The following is a 16,373-nucleotide window of genomic DNA, read 5'->3' as shown; positions in this document are numbered from 1 at the left end:
GGGCTTCTGTTATCTTGGTGACGTCCGTAACATAATCGCTCATTTTGTAGGTTGTCATCACTCCTTGCCTCTATTGTGTTCTGTAAGATCTGGTCTCTATCTAATGTAGACGGCCATAAGACGATGTTTATGAGAGCCACCAAGACCACAGCCAAGTTGTACCATTTCCTCTATTACTGTGACCGCCATTCCTCTTCTTAGGTTCTCATAGTCCCGCCCCCTTTTTGCTAACTCTAACTAATTTATTCTTCCAAAATGTGTCGGTATCACTGGAACCCAGGTGAAATATATTTGATCTCATCATACCTACCCTAAAACATACCTGAGTTTCCAACAAGTTTTCTACAATACCCCAGGTTCCCCTCGCATTTGCTGCTGTTTCATATCTGTAAGTTTTAATTTTATGGGGTCTTCCCTATTTTTCAGTTGTTTTGGTGTATGCAGTACACTTTCAGTGAGGGGTGTGTAGGGAGTCTAGCTGTCACGTCCGCTGGGTGCACCATGACTCAGCATGGACACAAGATGGTATCGCGTACAAACAGGATGCACTGGCTGGAGACCTAAGATACTACACAAATGTACAACGAAACACCAAGGGAAGGACTGCATACTGGACTCACGGGCAGACATAAAATAAGGACTGAACTGACAACCAAACCACGCACCAAGCATACCTGCACACATAACCAGATGGAATAACTGTAGAATGTACGAGATATTGGTTTGTGAATTGGCCAAGACACTTAAGCCCACAAGCCCACACCAACAAGGGTTCTCATTGCCTCGTGGGTCCCTACATTCACAAGACAACAACCACATGAAACCTGCCTGGCCGCAGGGTGATCGTGCCGATAGGGACGGCCCCACACTGGAACCTAAGGACCTAACTAGCCCTAGATGGTAACAGAACCACAGCAGGACAGGAAGCAGCTTACACCAACATGCCAGGGATTCACATGCAAGACAGAACAGGACTGTACATACCTCATGTCCGGCCACCTGCAGAAACACAGAGAACATGTCGCAGTTCACACAAAGACACACAGACACCATGCATGGAGCAAACAGCAGGGTGGTGGGGAACCAGTTAGCGAGAAGCTGGTATATATGAGCAGCAGACCAGTAGAGATTGGCTAGCTGAAGAAACTCCACACCCAGCCAGCTCAATTATCCCTCACCTGTGAAGCTGTGCTGCTCGAAACCCATGTAGAACAACAGATCCCAGCAGTACAACCTGACACTAGCATTCTGCCAGTAGTTCACTGCCCTTACTTCCTACGCTACATTGTATTGTCTCTGGTCCAATCAGCAGGGAAGCAACATCTGAATGCCCTCCCATCTGCTTTCCCAAGACAATCAGGCATTTAGAAACATTCTGGCTAAGTGGTTACTAAAGCCACTATAACATGTGTAATGTGCACACAGACACACACCTACATGCTGTAACAGCAAGAGAGGTAGAGACTGTGGGGATTGTTATCACAGTGTCTGCAGATCTGTCAGCCTGCAGCATGTGCGTGCACAGGAGCTGCCTGTGAAGATAGCTCCTCCCCTGTTGCCATGGAAATATACCTGTGGCCTTATTACTACGGAAGCTCTGTACCTAATGACAGAGATTGGATTGCAGAGAAGCTGGAAGGGAGACCCCTAGTGGCAGTCCCTTCAAGTGTGATTCACATTGGAAAAGCAAAACAATTTTTAATGCGGGTATATTACAGAAAGGATGAGACCAACACAAGCTAGTAGATGAGTAGAACTTGTCGGAAAAGTTACTGCCCCCTTAATTTACACTCACACTTTCTCAGACCCGATCTTTATACACTGTATATGCTCTATACTCTTAAATTATAGTAGACATATTCAACAAGTCTATAACGCATGATACCTCGGTGTCGGCCTCCACCACTACAGCAATATCCTCAATTCGAATCCCAAAATATCCATCATGATAGTAACCGGGTTCTAGAAAAGAAAACAACAGGGATGTTGTTACAGTAGGAGGGTGCAGAGCTTCCAGTCTCATCCCACTGAATCAGGGTGGATGGTTTTACATGGCGCATCACATTAACAGCACAACCAAACTTTACTGAAAGAATGTCATTAAATGCTTTCCCTCCATAGGACGGCACAAATTACCGGAATGTCGCATTAACATCACATGACGTAGCAGTAATAGTTAGGTGCGTGGCGTTCAGCGCCTGGCGACAGCAAGTCGCCTGGTCAGTTGTGACCACACAGCCAATCACAGCCCTTTCTGGAAGCTTCCCAGTGTTCTCAAATTGCTCCATTCACTTCTTTTAGCAATAACCTCTGCTTGTGTTGGAGCTCCCTCTTGTGGCCAACTTCAACAGCACAGTCTGTAACTTAAATCTAGAGCTCCATCCAGAATGCCACAGAGTGGCCAACAGTGGCCGAGCCGCGATCATATTTACAAGGGGAGCAGAGGACTGCTCACCCCACTTACATACCCACCTCCTTTTACATTCCAGTCCTCTGGAACCTGGACACATTCTGGAGTTTGTAGCACTCTGCCAGGTATATGGAAACCCAGCCTAATAGTGCCAGCTACAGTCTTTCTGTAATGGTATCTGTATAGTGCCAGCTGCAGTGACCCATAATAGTGCCATTCATAATATTACTATAAGGGTTTGTTCACACAGCGCTGATTTTCTGCGGATTTTTGCAGATTTCACCCCTTCAATTTGAATTCAGTTGAAATAATTAAATCTGCTGCAGATCAGCAAAATAATCTGCAGCAAATCAGCCTTGTCTGAATGCAGCTTAAGGCTGCCTTCAAACTTGCAAAAAAAACCCATGTGACTCAATGGCTTCATGCCCCATGCGATGCTTCCTGTCATGTGATGTTGTGAGATTTGAAAATCGCTGCCTTCCCTATCTTTCTGCGTTTTGCGATTTTTTTTTTTTTCTTGCCCATGTTTCCATATGGAGCCTCCGATTTATCGTATCACAACGCACGTACTTGCTTTTTTTATGCGATGCAATGCATTTTTAACATTAGAAACTGCTATTGTCTATCGCGTGAGAAAATCGCAGGCGGCAGCGATGTGAGATTATTCTCAGAAATAAGCATCGCTGATGCTCGATAATTGTGTCAACAAAAATGTGATTTTGCCGCAATTTTCTTGTCTGTAATGCGGCTCCTTTATCTTTGGAGTACGGAGCGCTCACTGACAGCCCCAACAGCACAGCGAACATCCTCACCCGACAACCACTACTGAGCAACGCCATCTTTCCCCTGGTAAGAGGCAGCCCACTTCTGCATCACCTGACTGGCGGCGCTCAGTAGTGGCTGCCGCTGTGCGCAGGGGCTATCAGTGAGCGTTCGATACTCCGTGGTGCGGCCTTGCAGTCTGAAATCAGCTGTGGATACACAGATGAATCCGAGACACAATCTTTATCAGTGCTGCGGATTTTGACTTGGTTTTTGATGTGGAATTGCTGTGGGTTTGCAGCATTTCCTGCCGGTGTGAAGGCGGCCTTAGTTCACACATAGCTGGAATGCTGCAGATTTGCCATAGCAGAACAATATGCTGCAAAATCCACAGCATTTCTGCATCAAAAACCATTGCGGGATTGATGTGAAACGTCCGCAGCATTTACAGTACGATGCAAGTGAATCGTAAGCAATGGAGTTCCGCAGCAGACTTCGCACAGCTCAGATGTAGGGTGGGAAGGTCACCTTAGGATGCAGTCGCACGATTTTCTGCAAATTTTGTTGCAGGTCTTCAACAGTTTTCACCCCATCAACTTCAATTCAATTAAAAGGTTGAAATCTGCTGCAGATCTGCAACAAAATCTACAGCAAATCATCGATGTGTAAAAACAGCCTGAGGGCTTATTCAGCCGGCGTATATTGGTCGGGTTTTCACACCCGACCAATATATGCTGCCCCTCTCTGCAAGGTAAGGAGGCAGGACGGGGCGGGAGGGAGTGCGTTGAGCTCCTACCCCCTCTCCGCCACTCACCACTGTTTGCAATGGGAGGGATGGAATGGGGGCGGGGCTAAGTTCCACCCCGCCCGTCCCATAGCAAACAGTGGCGAGGGGCGGAGAGGGGGTGGGAGCTCAGTGCACTAGCTCCCATCCCGTCCTGCCTCCTTCCCTTGCAGAGAGGGGCAGCATATATCGGCCGGCCGTGAAAACCCGACCAATATACGCCCATTTGAATAAGCCCTAAGGCCTATATACGCTGCCCCTCTGATGCATTGGTTTGCAATGCATCAGTGCACATGGGCAAGTTGCCGTGGTATAAAAGTGCGCAGCCGACCAAGAAGTTCATTTTGGCTGGGCGCTTGTTGCGCCAGCGGCGGCTGCATAGACTCCTATGGGAGCCTAGGACAGCTGCCAGAGAAGGGAGGTGAGCACACTAGCTCCCACCCCCCATCCCGCCTCCCCTTGCTGAGAGACAGCGACGGGGAGGGAAGCAGGAGACAGCTTAGCAGAGCTGATCTGTCTCCCCTCACTCAATGGCATTGCGTCCTCGGCGGGCCAGGGCTGTCTGAACAGGTGCACAAACGTTTGATTTGTGCGCCCGTTCACGCATTTTTATGTTGCCGGCGGGCGAACATAAAAACAGCGATGCCCGTGTGAATTCAGCCTAATAGTGGATTCTTAGGGGCCTTTCAGGTGGGAAAGAATTAGTCCACGTGGACATTTCTGCATCACAAAGGTATCCCTGTGGGGCTTCAATTCTGCATCTCTTAAAATCTGTGCATCTTTGCTGCAAAAACAAAATGATTTCAATGGTTTCGTTTTCACTTTCAGGATTTTGGTGCGTTGGTACTACGCACAAGAAAAGATTGGACTTGCCCTATCTTTCTCGCACGTAGATTTTCTACATGATGAAAGGATAGGGCAGGACTTATCTTCTTACTTTTTTTTTCAAACTAGCACACACTAGCGCAGAGTTTGAAAAAAAAAAACCCAATTCATGTGCCAACACGCTTCGTAGCATGCGCCCGTGTGTTTTTGCCGTATATGCAGACAGTTCCATCCCATGTGGAAGGTCCCTTTGGAGGAAGTTCTGGAGTCCAGGGAAGTTCCTCCCCAAAATCCCCAGTAGGAAATCCCTTCCTTGCTTGTGATGAATCACATAGTGATCAGACGACGGACTTACCAATGGAGGTAAACATTCCTTTTGTGAAACCAATGTTATTACTCTGAAATCCCACCGGCCCTGAAATATTCAGAAATATTGTCAAATAGGAAACAGTGTAGAGGGAGGGGCGAAATAACAGGAATACATAATAATTGTAACAATATCAATACTACCCAGAGCAATAGCAAATATAACTGCTACAACTAATGTAAACGCTACAAGTAGTTAGAATAAATATTACTGCTGCTAATAATAATATACACTTTACACATATATCACAGAATCCAAGATATTACACCCCCTTAGAAGGGAAATAATTAGTCATACAGCAAAAATGAGAGGCAGAAAAAAGATAGAAAAGGTTTATCTAAAAAAGGGGGAGGGGTTCATTATCTGAGCATAATCGCTATTCCGAATCCAGGGGCGCGTTCTTTTGGATGTAATTCAGTGCATGCCGAATAACATAAATCCCGGACTAAAGTGTCATTTACATAGGACGATTATTGCGCAAAATTCATTCAATCGAACAAATATCCGCGATAATCGTTGCATTAAAATGCGCGGCCATGGTGCGCTATTCGCTTACAGTTCGTTAGTCGCTCGCTTCCAACCAGCATGAAAATCCTCGTTGGATCGCTGACTTCTCGTTGAGTGTAAAACGATTCCTCATAGAATGTGAAGCGCTCAGTGAGAAGTCGGCTGAAAGCCTGCGGTGATCTGCCTGTCTGAACACCGTGCACGAGCGCTAACAATATGGCGGTGACGTCGGCGCTCGTGCAGTTGTTTAGGCCACTGTCGTCCCACCTAACTGGTACATTAGTCTGGAATTCAATCAAACCTCCAGCCCTCACCGCGCCGATACAGAGAGAGGAGACGATGTCCGTCACTTACGTTTAGTCTTTCGTACATAGTGATTAGTAACGTGACACGTTGTAATAATAGACTCCACTAACAGTTTCTTCTCCTTTCTTCCAGTCATTGACTTACATTCATGAACAGCAAAGAAGTTTCCTATCCCGTGTCCGGTCCCATGGCCGAAGTTCAGTCCCACCTCCCACAGGGCGGTTCTGGCTATTGATTCAATGACTCTACCTACAAACAGAAAACCCCCAAACTTCAGTCACATGACCTCTGATCTGATTGGTTTGAACTATTAGCAGTTTTTTTCTCTGTAACGCAGAATTAAAAGAACAAAACATTAGGAGTCATTAAAGGGAAATTCGAGGAAAAATGTAATTCTTCACATTATAATTAGTCAGAGCAGAAGGAAGGTTTCTCTCTATATATGCTAATTAGGATGCCTAGGAACAATGACTGCTACTAATCGGTAACATGGCCGGCTCTGCTTTTCCCCTGGGGATGGGGCGGTCTGACTCAGAATGGCACTGGTGAACATTGGCAACTCTTATATTATAATTTATGATACACGTTACCAGATATTTCACCCTTCCTCGTTATAGAGGGGGCAATGGCCGCCACTCTACAATACCTCACTGAGGATTATAAAGTAATCAATATTAAAGGGAAAGCGGCAATACTCCAATGGTGCATGAACAGTGTCCCAATCACTCTAGAATATTACAAAAAGAAATCCGGTGCTCAAGTACACGATGCAATTGTAAGGAGGAGCGCTGCTACCTTGCACAGTGCAGAGAAGGTCCTCGACCTTACTAGGCACTGCAGAGGGAGGTCCCTTTCCTCCAGCAACTTCCTAGGGACAGTGAGAGAGCTGGGTGCTGCACAGCAGGCAGGGGGGCTGATGGTGACTACAAGAAAAGGAACCATGTGGCTGCTGAAACAGAGCTGCTGTGAGAGCGGAGGGGCAGCAAAGAGACTGTGTGTATTAAGTACTGCTGGATTGGGGCCAGCAGCCTTCAGGAGAATGATCTTACTGAGAGCTGTTGTGCAGCGGAGGTCTTACTGCATGAGCTGTTGCTGGGCCCAGGAAGCACTACTGGGAGTAATAGTCTGCAGGAGGCCACACAGGGCCACAATCTACAAGAAGTTAGAGTGCAGCAGATGGAGGGACCCTTACTGAGACTGCTGCAGGGAACAATGCCCGCAAAAGAACATGTCGGAGTTGACCTAAAGTTCTTCAGATCAAGAGTTATTAGTGGACGTTGAGAGTTCCGTCAGCCACGTATTGTAAGTGGGGCCAGCCTCCAGAAAAGCCCAATGTGTGCACACATATAGTGAGTGTTAGGGACCACGCTGGCCTGCTAGTCGCATAACACTGTTTACTGTTTAACATTTGTTTACAACAAATTTGCTAATTGCAGTCAGTTCTTCAGTTACAGGGTTGTGGGTGGTCAGTCGCAATTACCAGTTTACCGCTTGTTGAAGAATTGCCTGTTTTATCTATAGTGTGCATTGTCTATATTGTAATTGATAATTGTTATTTGATATAACCGTCATTAGTGCTCCTCAGGCTCACGGGCTGATGGGCATGCATTTTCGATTTTCTGTTCACACTTGCGGATACTAATTGCGTATTCCGCGAGCGAAAGAAAAATCAAAGCATGCTCTATTTTGCAGCGGAATCCGCACACGCGGCCTCCATTGATGTCAACTTATTAGTTGTCATAAAAGTTTCTAATTTTATAATTCCGTGTTCTGCATCATATCCTGAAACTGGCGTCGCACCATCATGCACGACACAATCAAATGTGGATATTTAAATATGCATTTTGGCCATTTTAAGACTCTGAGATGACCAGAACGTCACATGTTTGACAGTTGATTGTTGCATCATGCACTTGAGTGGGATTTTCTTTCTGACGGATTATAAGGGGTGTCTTACAGTTTGGCATCAGCACATAAAAGGACAAGAATGATTAAACCCATAGAAAGTAATATGAAGAAGATACCAGATGTGCGAGGTGGAAACACAAGTCTGCTCAGCTCAATATTCCCCATCAGGACCCGCGTATACGCTTCCTATAGGGTGATAGAAACACAACAGGGAGGGGAAGGTTATAGTGGTCGGAGGTACCCTTTAACTAGAATGCATTGGGTTCATGATAAACCAGGTGCCCTTACAACTACATTGTATCAGTCCATCTAAGGCCTCTTGCACACGGGTCGGTCAGACCCCACATACTGCATTCCCGCAGTGGAGTTCAACCAGTGCCTATCCGGTGACCCCAGCTTACCTCTCCGCCATCTTCCTCCTCTGCTGCGAATGTGCCAGCTGGAGCGCCGGTGCACATGCACAGTAGAGAGGACGCAACACCAATGCTATGGCGATGACGCAGCTCCCGCTACGATTCTGTAATGATGATTGCAGAATAGCTGCGGGACGGATGGCTTCCATTGACTTCAATGGAAGCCGGCCGAGCGTAGCCCGCACAAAATCGATTTCTCTGCGGTGAATGCTGTGATTTCTCCCACATGATTGGAAATCGTGTATTCAGCATGCTATGGGCTGGATTTGCTACAGAATCTAGAGGCGGAATCCCGCTACGGATTTCACAATGTAAATCTGCCGTTTGCAGGAGACCTAGCTGGGAACATCTGGACAGATCCTGCCATCATCACTCTGTGTAGGTGGTTTACTGGAAATGACATGATGGGAGCGGCGAGGGCAACCCAAATTCCACCCTTTTTAGAGCAGACCAGATGGACCATTTGGTCTTTTTGTGGAATCAAGTTTCTATTTTTCGATCACTCTCTAAAACAGACTTTGGGCACCGCTGGAGCTCCGGAACCTTCACCGTACAGAAGGGCGTCACATAGGATGGCGCCTGCTTTATGCTGCGTTTGGTCCTATTCAGACGCTTCCTCCGATATCATTGTGGCTGCTGACATGCTCACATCTACACAAAGAACAGACATTTGATATTAAACCTTTTCAAAGTGTGTGGGCGTCCCCCAGTGCAGCGTCCGCGTGATGTCAGTCGTCCCATCGCTGAAAAACATCCACAGGAGAAATCTGACAAATACGCTTTATTGTTCATCAGGTTTGGGTTCAGATGCTAATATTTCATACTACTATTACCACCACCCAGGCTGCTATTACTACTACTAGAATTACTACTATTATTATTGCTATTCCCATTATTACAACTACTATTATTACTTCTATTACTATAGATCTTAGTATCACTATTACTATTAACACTGCTGCTGTTATTACTATTAGTATTACTGTTGCTATTACAACTACTAGTGTTGTTAATACTATTACTGTTATTACTATTTCATATTCTGCTATTACTACTACTGTTATTACTACTAATGCTATTATCACTACAGATTTTAATACTACTGTTGCTGTCACTAATATTCCTGTTAGCACTATTACTGCTAGTATTATTACTTCTACTATTACTTATTCTGCTATTACTACTACTATTGGTAATACTATTATGACTACTGCTGCTAGTACTACTACAGTTATTACTACTAATGCTATTATTACTATGGCCACTGCTATTACTGCTACCACTGTTATTACCATTACTACTACTATTATTACTACTAATACTATTATTACTACTACGCCGGCTATTACTGCTACCATAGTTATTACTAATACTACTATTATTATTACTACTTCTTATTCTGCTACTATTACTGTTTTGCTTCTTCTGCTATTATTACCCCTCTCGCTCTAGTTACTAAGTTATTACTACTCCTCTCACATTAGGAATCCTTATATATCACTACTACTGATATGGTATAGTAAGGTGACAGTATAGTAATTGTTACATCTCCCCCCTAGGGGTATTTGCCTTACCAGCACTGGCCCTCGTGCCCTTTCAGATACAGTCAGTACTGAGCTGCAGCAGCCAATACCTGTACATTTACTGCTACACGATGAGCTTCCATAAGTAATACTCACTAGTACTGCCCCCCAGAGTCTATCAGGTACATCTCTGTCACACTGAGTCTGCGGTCAGTCTGATTATCTGGTCTGAAAAACAAAAAGTCATTTTCTGACAGCATTTTCTTAGTACATTTTATCATTTGACAAGTAACTTCTAGTCGGGCATAAAGCAGAAACCTACTATCCACGGGCGCTTCCACTGTAGGGGCACAGCGTCTTACTATATTGTATCTATAGATATGGAGTATTATAGGGCTGAACTGGATGGAGTCCAGAGATCTATGTTGTCTAGTCGGCTCCATGTTGCTCATACAGTAAAACAGCGAAGGGTGCGTACCTCCTCCCGTACTGCTGTCAGTGGTGCAGCCTGCCTATCTAGTCTCCAGCAGCACAATCCAACCCTTGTAACTCCACTCTGTGATCACAGTGCATGACCCCTCTTATAGCACTGAGGGCCTAAGCAGATGGGCGTGTATTTGTCCCGTTATACGGCCATGATAATCACAAAAGCATAGTTCAATGGTTTCGTTTCCACTATCGGGATTCTCACGCGTTAATACTATGTACGAGAAAAGATAGGACTGGACCCATCTTCATGCTTTTTTTCTGAAACTCGTGTGCAGTAGCACGGAGTTTGAATATTCATGCATGCGCCATGTCTTTTTGCCCTAAGGGCGGCTTCACACAAGTGTAAGCGCAAAACGTATATGATAGCGCGACTTTTGGCACAGTGATGGTAGCACTACTGTATGCGTATCTGCGCAATTTACTGTACTTTCTGCACTACTGGGGACTCTTAACATCGGTGAGGGACGCACCCGCGCCATGATTTAGAAAGGTTGTGCAGCCTTAATTAGTCCACGGTGTGTTGATTTCCCTGCAGGTATCAGTATGGACTCCTGTGGTGCCTTTGGTGCGCACCAAAATAAAGCATGCTGCATTTTGGGGCTTTTTTGCGAATGCGTTCATGTGAGTAAGTCCTAAATGTCATCTTATCCTTGAAAACTGATATATCGGAATACATTTTCACATGGACGGCCATAAGAGAGAAGAACCCCCCAAAACCCCAAAAATATGCATTTAAAATTTTTGGTAAAAGTAAACAGTTTTCTGATAAAAATTCCTAAAAAAAATTAAACCTACTACTAATAACAATGACAATAACGATGATGACCCAAAGTATCAGCCTTTCCTGCTGTTACCTGTAGTGCGGTAGAGCTGCATTGAGGCCTCCTGCGGAAATAGTGCTGAAACTCGGTCCTCTAAAATGCGCTTGTTTCCTAAAATGCAGAAAGGGCAAAACATTTTATGATCTGTGGGCGCCGTGACTTTCCTCTGGAGGGAGAGGACGGGTGACCATTCAGCAGCAGAGTAATAGAAAACCAAATGTTGTCTCTTTACATCTTATGGGACCTAAGGGGGTTATACCAACATACTCCTTTAAGAACATGAGGTTTAGGGCAAACCGCTGATTGCCCCACGTTCCGCTCCCGACACCGCTGTTAGACGGCTGATTTTGCTGCAAGCAATCCTGGAGGTTTCCTGCTGAGGATACTGTAGTATCACAGGATGGCCATTCACTTGATGAGCATCCTGTAACTACAAGGATGGCGCCCCTTGATGGAAGCTGCTCTTATAGTGTGGCTATCTACTTCGGTCATGGCGAGGGTCCTGAGTGGTGGACCCCGCTCGATGACATTGCCCTAGTAGGACATATGAACAGAGGATACCATCTTTAACTATTGCATGAAGGTGCAAGAGGGTTGCAGTACACGGCATTTCCACAGGCAACCATAAAGGGGCGCTTTACTTCTAACTCTATAGGGCACATTTCTTTCCACTTCCTGACGAGAAGTTTTACCCACTTTCCTTAAGGGCCTTTTGACATGGGTGTGCTATCCATCCGTGTGCGGTCTGTGTATTTCACGAACAGCGCACGGACACATTATAGGCAATGAAGCTTTTCATATGTGACTTTTCACACCGACCAATGGTCCATGTGAGAACAATCGCAGCAAGTCCTATTCTGGCCCGTCTCAAGGACTGAAAATGGACGTACGATGTCCAGTGCCCGCAGGTATCGGACAGCACACGGAGATTGTGTGCTGTCCTATATGAGTTGCATGCCTCTGTGAATGGGCTCTTACAGACATGCGCCACCTTGAGGTTTATAGTCTACGGACAGTCAGAAACTGGTTACGACTAGCGTTTCATGCACCAGCCTTAATAAGCAGGGTGCAGGATTAAAGATGCGCGAGTTAAGTGGCAAATACCTCTTAATATAGTAGGCACATCTCCGGCTTCTTGTGCGCCTAAACAGAAAAACACTATAATTTACACACGTTTCTGGCATAAATTATGGTAAATCTGATAGGCTGTGTGAGGCCCCACCCTCATAACCACACCCCTTTTATCATCACTTTTCAAAAGAGGCAAGAAAAGGTAAAAACCACAAATTCTGGTACAAAAGATAGTGTGTCTTTCATATGCCAGTCGTTCACATACATAGCAGGATAAATCTGTCCAGTAACACAGATGTTTAATAAACGTTGCCTGTTGGTGCAAATATGGCGCCACTTACAACAATTGCGTAACAGTCATGCAGGATGTGAATAGAGGCCAACCAAGGAATTTGCTTGACTGCTGTCTTAGATTTCCCATTCTTTTGTATTGAGTACAACACGCTCCCATCTCCCCCATAGTGTTGTACGGGGCTGCACAGCCATAACTTGTAATTCCCAGATACAAGTCTTCTATAAATTTGGCGCATTACAAGACTCTTCTTAGCCACACACCCTTCTTGCCACTCTCTCCCCCATTATCGGAAACACTTACGCTCGCAGCTGGTCAACATAATCTGCTCCACTTAATTCAGTCACCACATCCTTCGGGACATTTTTCTCCAGCCAAACTAAATATTCGACGACCGCCACAGCGTCCCGAATCTAAGATGGAAGAAATAGAAAGTAAAAAAAAAGGAAGGATTAAAGCAGTTGTCCATGAGAAAGAGATGGCTGCTTTCTTCCAGAAACAGCGCCACCCCACTCCACAGGATGTGTCTGGTATTACAGCACAGCTCTATTGTAATACATGGGGTTGAGCTGCAGTACCACACACAACCTGCACACCTTGCTGGTGCTGTTTATTGAAAGAAACAGCCATGTTTTTCTATTCCTGGACAAACCCTTTAAGTTACTGGTTTGCATCCTGGTTTTAGAGCCAGTAATCTCATAAAACCAGCAGCCAGGGGAATATATAGAGCAGGGGGATGAAGACTTGGCCCCCTATTGGCGCTGGAATAAAACCTTCACTGCTGGCACAGGTGGGCTCAGGACATATTGGGGCATATGCACTTAGACTGATGGTTTATAAACCGGTCTAAACATACTCTGCACCGGGGTACATTAGTTTCATTCAGTGGCACCTCCATATGCCAGGTGGAAACCTACCTGAACTGGCATAGATCTCTGCTATAATGTATACCAGTTTCTGGCATACATTATAGTAAGTGTTGCGAGCCAAGTATGGCCACACCCCTTGATGTCAGACCCTACTCTTGGTAAAATACCAAAAAGTTGCCATTTTGGCGCATACTCCACAATTGCAGCTTTTGTATACCTGAGACAGACAAACAATGAATAATTGAAATGCCCCCTTGCATCTACTGTCAGTTGGAGATGACTTTTACATTATATCCACCAGATGTGTTGCCTCCTCCACTTCTCGGACTGTGTTGGTCTTTTGGTGCCCGTCATCCGTGAATGTCCGTGTATTGGATGCCACTTGCGTGTACTCATTCCTATAAGCCATGACTGCCCTATGGCAGATGTCATGCAGTAAACTCCTCCCGCCGCGGCGTTATACTCACATGACATTGCTTTAATAATTCTTGTTCTTTCTCTGTTTTCACGGATTTTGTCATCATGACTGGAGAATAATTCTCAGATACAAGTTTGCCCTTAGAAAAAAATGTCAAGAATTAAAATGTGCAATTATTTGTATAAAATTTGTAATTCTTTATGTGAATCTCCTGACTGTAGAGGGTCCCATTATATCTCGCAGATGATGGGTCTGAAGCAATACATAGACTTTGGCAGAAATCTGGGTTGTACCAAAGGGGTCTGAACTCTCTATAGAAGCCATTCATTTTGGATATCAGTGGAGGTCACAGACTGACATGCGGTGTCGGCCTCAGATTACGTGGCACCCTGTGCAGAATGTGTTTTGCTGCCTCACTATCATAAGAAAAAAACAAATATATACTGCACATTTGATAGGCAGTCTGCCTGTATTCTCCTTGTGCAGAAAGCAGTCAGATAGGAGCATCCACATAGCAGAACAGCTTAGTGAATACATACTGTACCAGAACCAAGCTCATAACATAAATACAATACCAGAATCAATCACAACATAAATACATCCACATATCTAAGCTAATAACATAAATACAGTACCAGAGCCAAGCTCATAAAATAAATACAGCTGTAGAACTAAGCTCATAACATAAATACAGATTTAACAATGGTGCATTAAATCTGTTTATTTAGCATGTCAAAGGATAGTTGGCTTTTTACGTAACCACTTACAAATAAAGAACTGCCGAAGCCGAAGGGCTAAAAGGAGAAAGGCAGGCATGACAGGGTTAACGGGAAGGGAAGGGGTTAATAGGTGAGGGGAATGCTGGGAGGAGAAAGGGGGGCGAGTATAGGAAAGTGAAACAGTGCAAAGGAAGGGGGTAGGAGTTACTGGAACAGGAGGAGAAGGAGAAACAGGAAGAGACAGAGGAGCTTATGAAGAGTCTGACCTGCCCGTCCAAGGAAAGAAGGGGGGGGGGGGGATTGTTAGGACGATTTGTCATGGCAGCGGGCATGGGGGGGGCAGAGTTTTCTTGGAGTCTTCAGAAATTGGTAGTGGGGGGAAGCAGGGGGTGGATAGCTACCTTCCCCCTTTAATTGTTTAATACAAGGACTGTCGCCTCTGGGCTTGGTAGGGCGGTGCCCTGCAAAGATGGTGGGAGTGGTTAGCCAGGTTATGGCTAGCCAGCCTCGGGGGCGGGAGGCGGCGACTAGAGGCTAAGTGGTGAGTGGTTGGCCCCTGAGTCTGTCAGCTTACAGCGGGAGGCATGAGTAGGGAAATCGTGTTGGCCGAGTTGGTTAATATGCGACGGGTAACAGGTACAACTATTTCCCGTTTTTGTGGTGAGGCGGCAGTAGTTTTAGGGGCTCTAAGGATCTCTCCCCAGGTTTTTTTATGGGGTAAAAAATGTTATATATGTTTAATGTTATGTTTTGTTTTGTTAAATATGACTGCTGTGGCCAAATGCAATCCAAAGTAGGTGTCTGTGGATATTCAAGGTAAAATAGGGGTGGAGGGGGAGTAGGTCACAGTAGAGACCACTACGTTATACCCGGGTCATGACTATCGGGCTATGCAGATAGCACAGGGGTGTTTTGAAAATTCAGAAGTATTTCATTGGTATATCCCCAGAACCAAGTTCATAACATAAATAGAGAACCAGAACCAATATCAGTACAAAAATGTAGCAACAGAACCAAGCTTAGTGCATAAATACAGCCCCATAGCCAAGCTCATAAGACAAATACAGTAGCAGAACTAGGTAATTGTGATGTGGGGTGCTGATGAGCTGACAGCAGTGCATTGAAAATCAGAGGGAAGGAGTCAGAGCCAGGAGGAGGATGATTCGTATAGCTCCAGAGCATGCTACTAAACAGAGGAAGAAAATTTTCTGGTTGGGCCGACCTAAGTGGGGTGATCGCCTCTAGGCTACATCCTCCTGTTTTTCCTCTACAAGCTGGTGTCCAGCACCCTGTGCGACTGCATGGGACATACATGGCGAAGGCTGGCCAAGCTCACATGTATGTAATACATCTGAGAAGACGGTTTTCACTGGATTACTCATAATTTACCTTTGGAATGACTTCATAGAGCCCGTAGTTGGTGTATTTGGATCCTATCCATACTTTCACCTCCCCTTTCACGTAATCCGTCACAGTTTCCCGCACTTTTTCATAGTCCAGGATCTGAACACATGTCGAGGCCGGGCAGTTAGTATTTAAGTAGGTATGTACGCTGTCGGTGATCCGGCTGACATTCACGAAAAATCTGCAAGATACAGGAATAACTCAAAATTCACAATATAACCCAAGGTGTCAAACACATATTTGATGAATCTAGTCTTGCAGGAAGTGAGATTTCACTTAACCCTTTTAGTGGCATGCTGGAAAATCTCCTAAAAATCAGTGTTGAAATGTGCTGAAGACTACCTTAACCTGCCACTGAAGTGGTTAAAGGTGTACTCTAGCTGTAACCATTTATCTCCTTTCTGCTGTGAGGACCCCATTGATCACCAGAATGGGCTGCACTCCGATGCTTCCATCAGTGCCATAGACCTTGGATGAAATGGTAG

General features: G+C 45.3%; 1 protein-coding gene across 1 annotated transcript in view; it reads right to left on the bottom strand.

Moving 5' to 3' along the window:
• Positions 1-16,373, bottom strand: part of XPNPEP2 (X-prolyl aminopeptidase 2) — a 61,763-nt gene that overhangs the window by 11,884 nt on the left and 33,506 nt on the right. The window contains exons 10-19 of the mRNA XM_066581438.1: positions 15,874-16,069; positions 13,815-13,904; positions 12,782-12,891; positions 11,149-11,226; positions 9,962-10,033; positions 8,965-9,025; positions 7,986-8,055; positions 6,106-6,210; positions 5,137-5,196; positions 1,886-1,962 (exon numbers count right to left, since the gene is read on the bottom strand). Coding sequence (XP_066437535.1) covers positions 1,886-1,962; positions 5,137-5,196; positions 6,106-6,210; positions 7,986-8,055; positions 8,965-9,025; positions 9,962-10,033; positions 11,149-11,226; positions 12,782-12,891; positions 13,815-13,904; positions 15,874-16,069 — 919 coding nt within the window. The remainder of the gene's footprint in view (positions 1-1,885; positions 1,963-5,136; positions 5,197-6,105; positions 6,211-7,985; positions 8,056-8,964; positions 9,026-9,961; positions 10,034-11,148; positions 11,227-12,781; positions 12,892-13,814; positions 13,905-15,873; positions 16,070-16,373) is intronic.

Source organism: Eleutherodactylus coqui, chromosome 10 (assembly GCF_035609145.1).
Source record: "Eleutherodactylus coqui strain aEleCoq1 chromosome 10, aEleCoq1.hap1, whole genome shotgun sequence".
Lineage (NCBI taxonomy): Eukaryota > Metazoa > Chordata > Amphibia > Anura > Eleutherodactylidae > Eleutherodactylus > Eleutherodactylus coqui.
The sequence above is the reverse complement of the archived record's forward strand: the minus strand, read 5'-3'. Positions and strand labels throughout refer to the sequence as shown.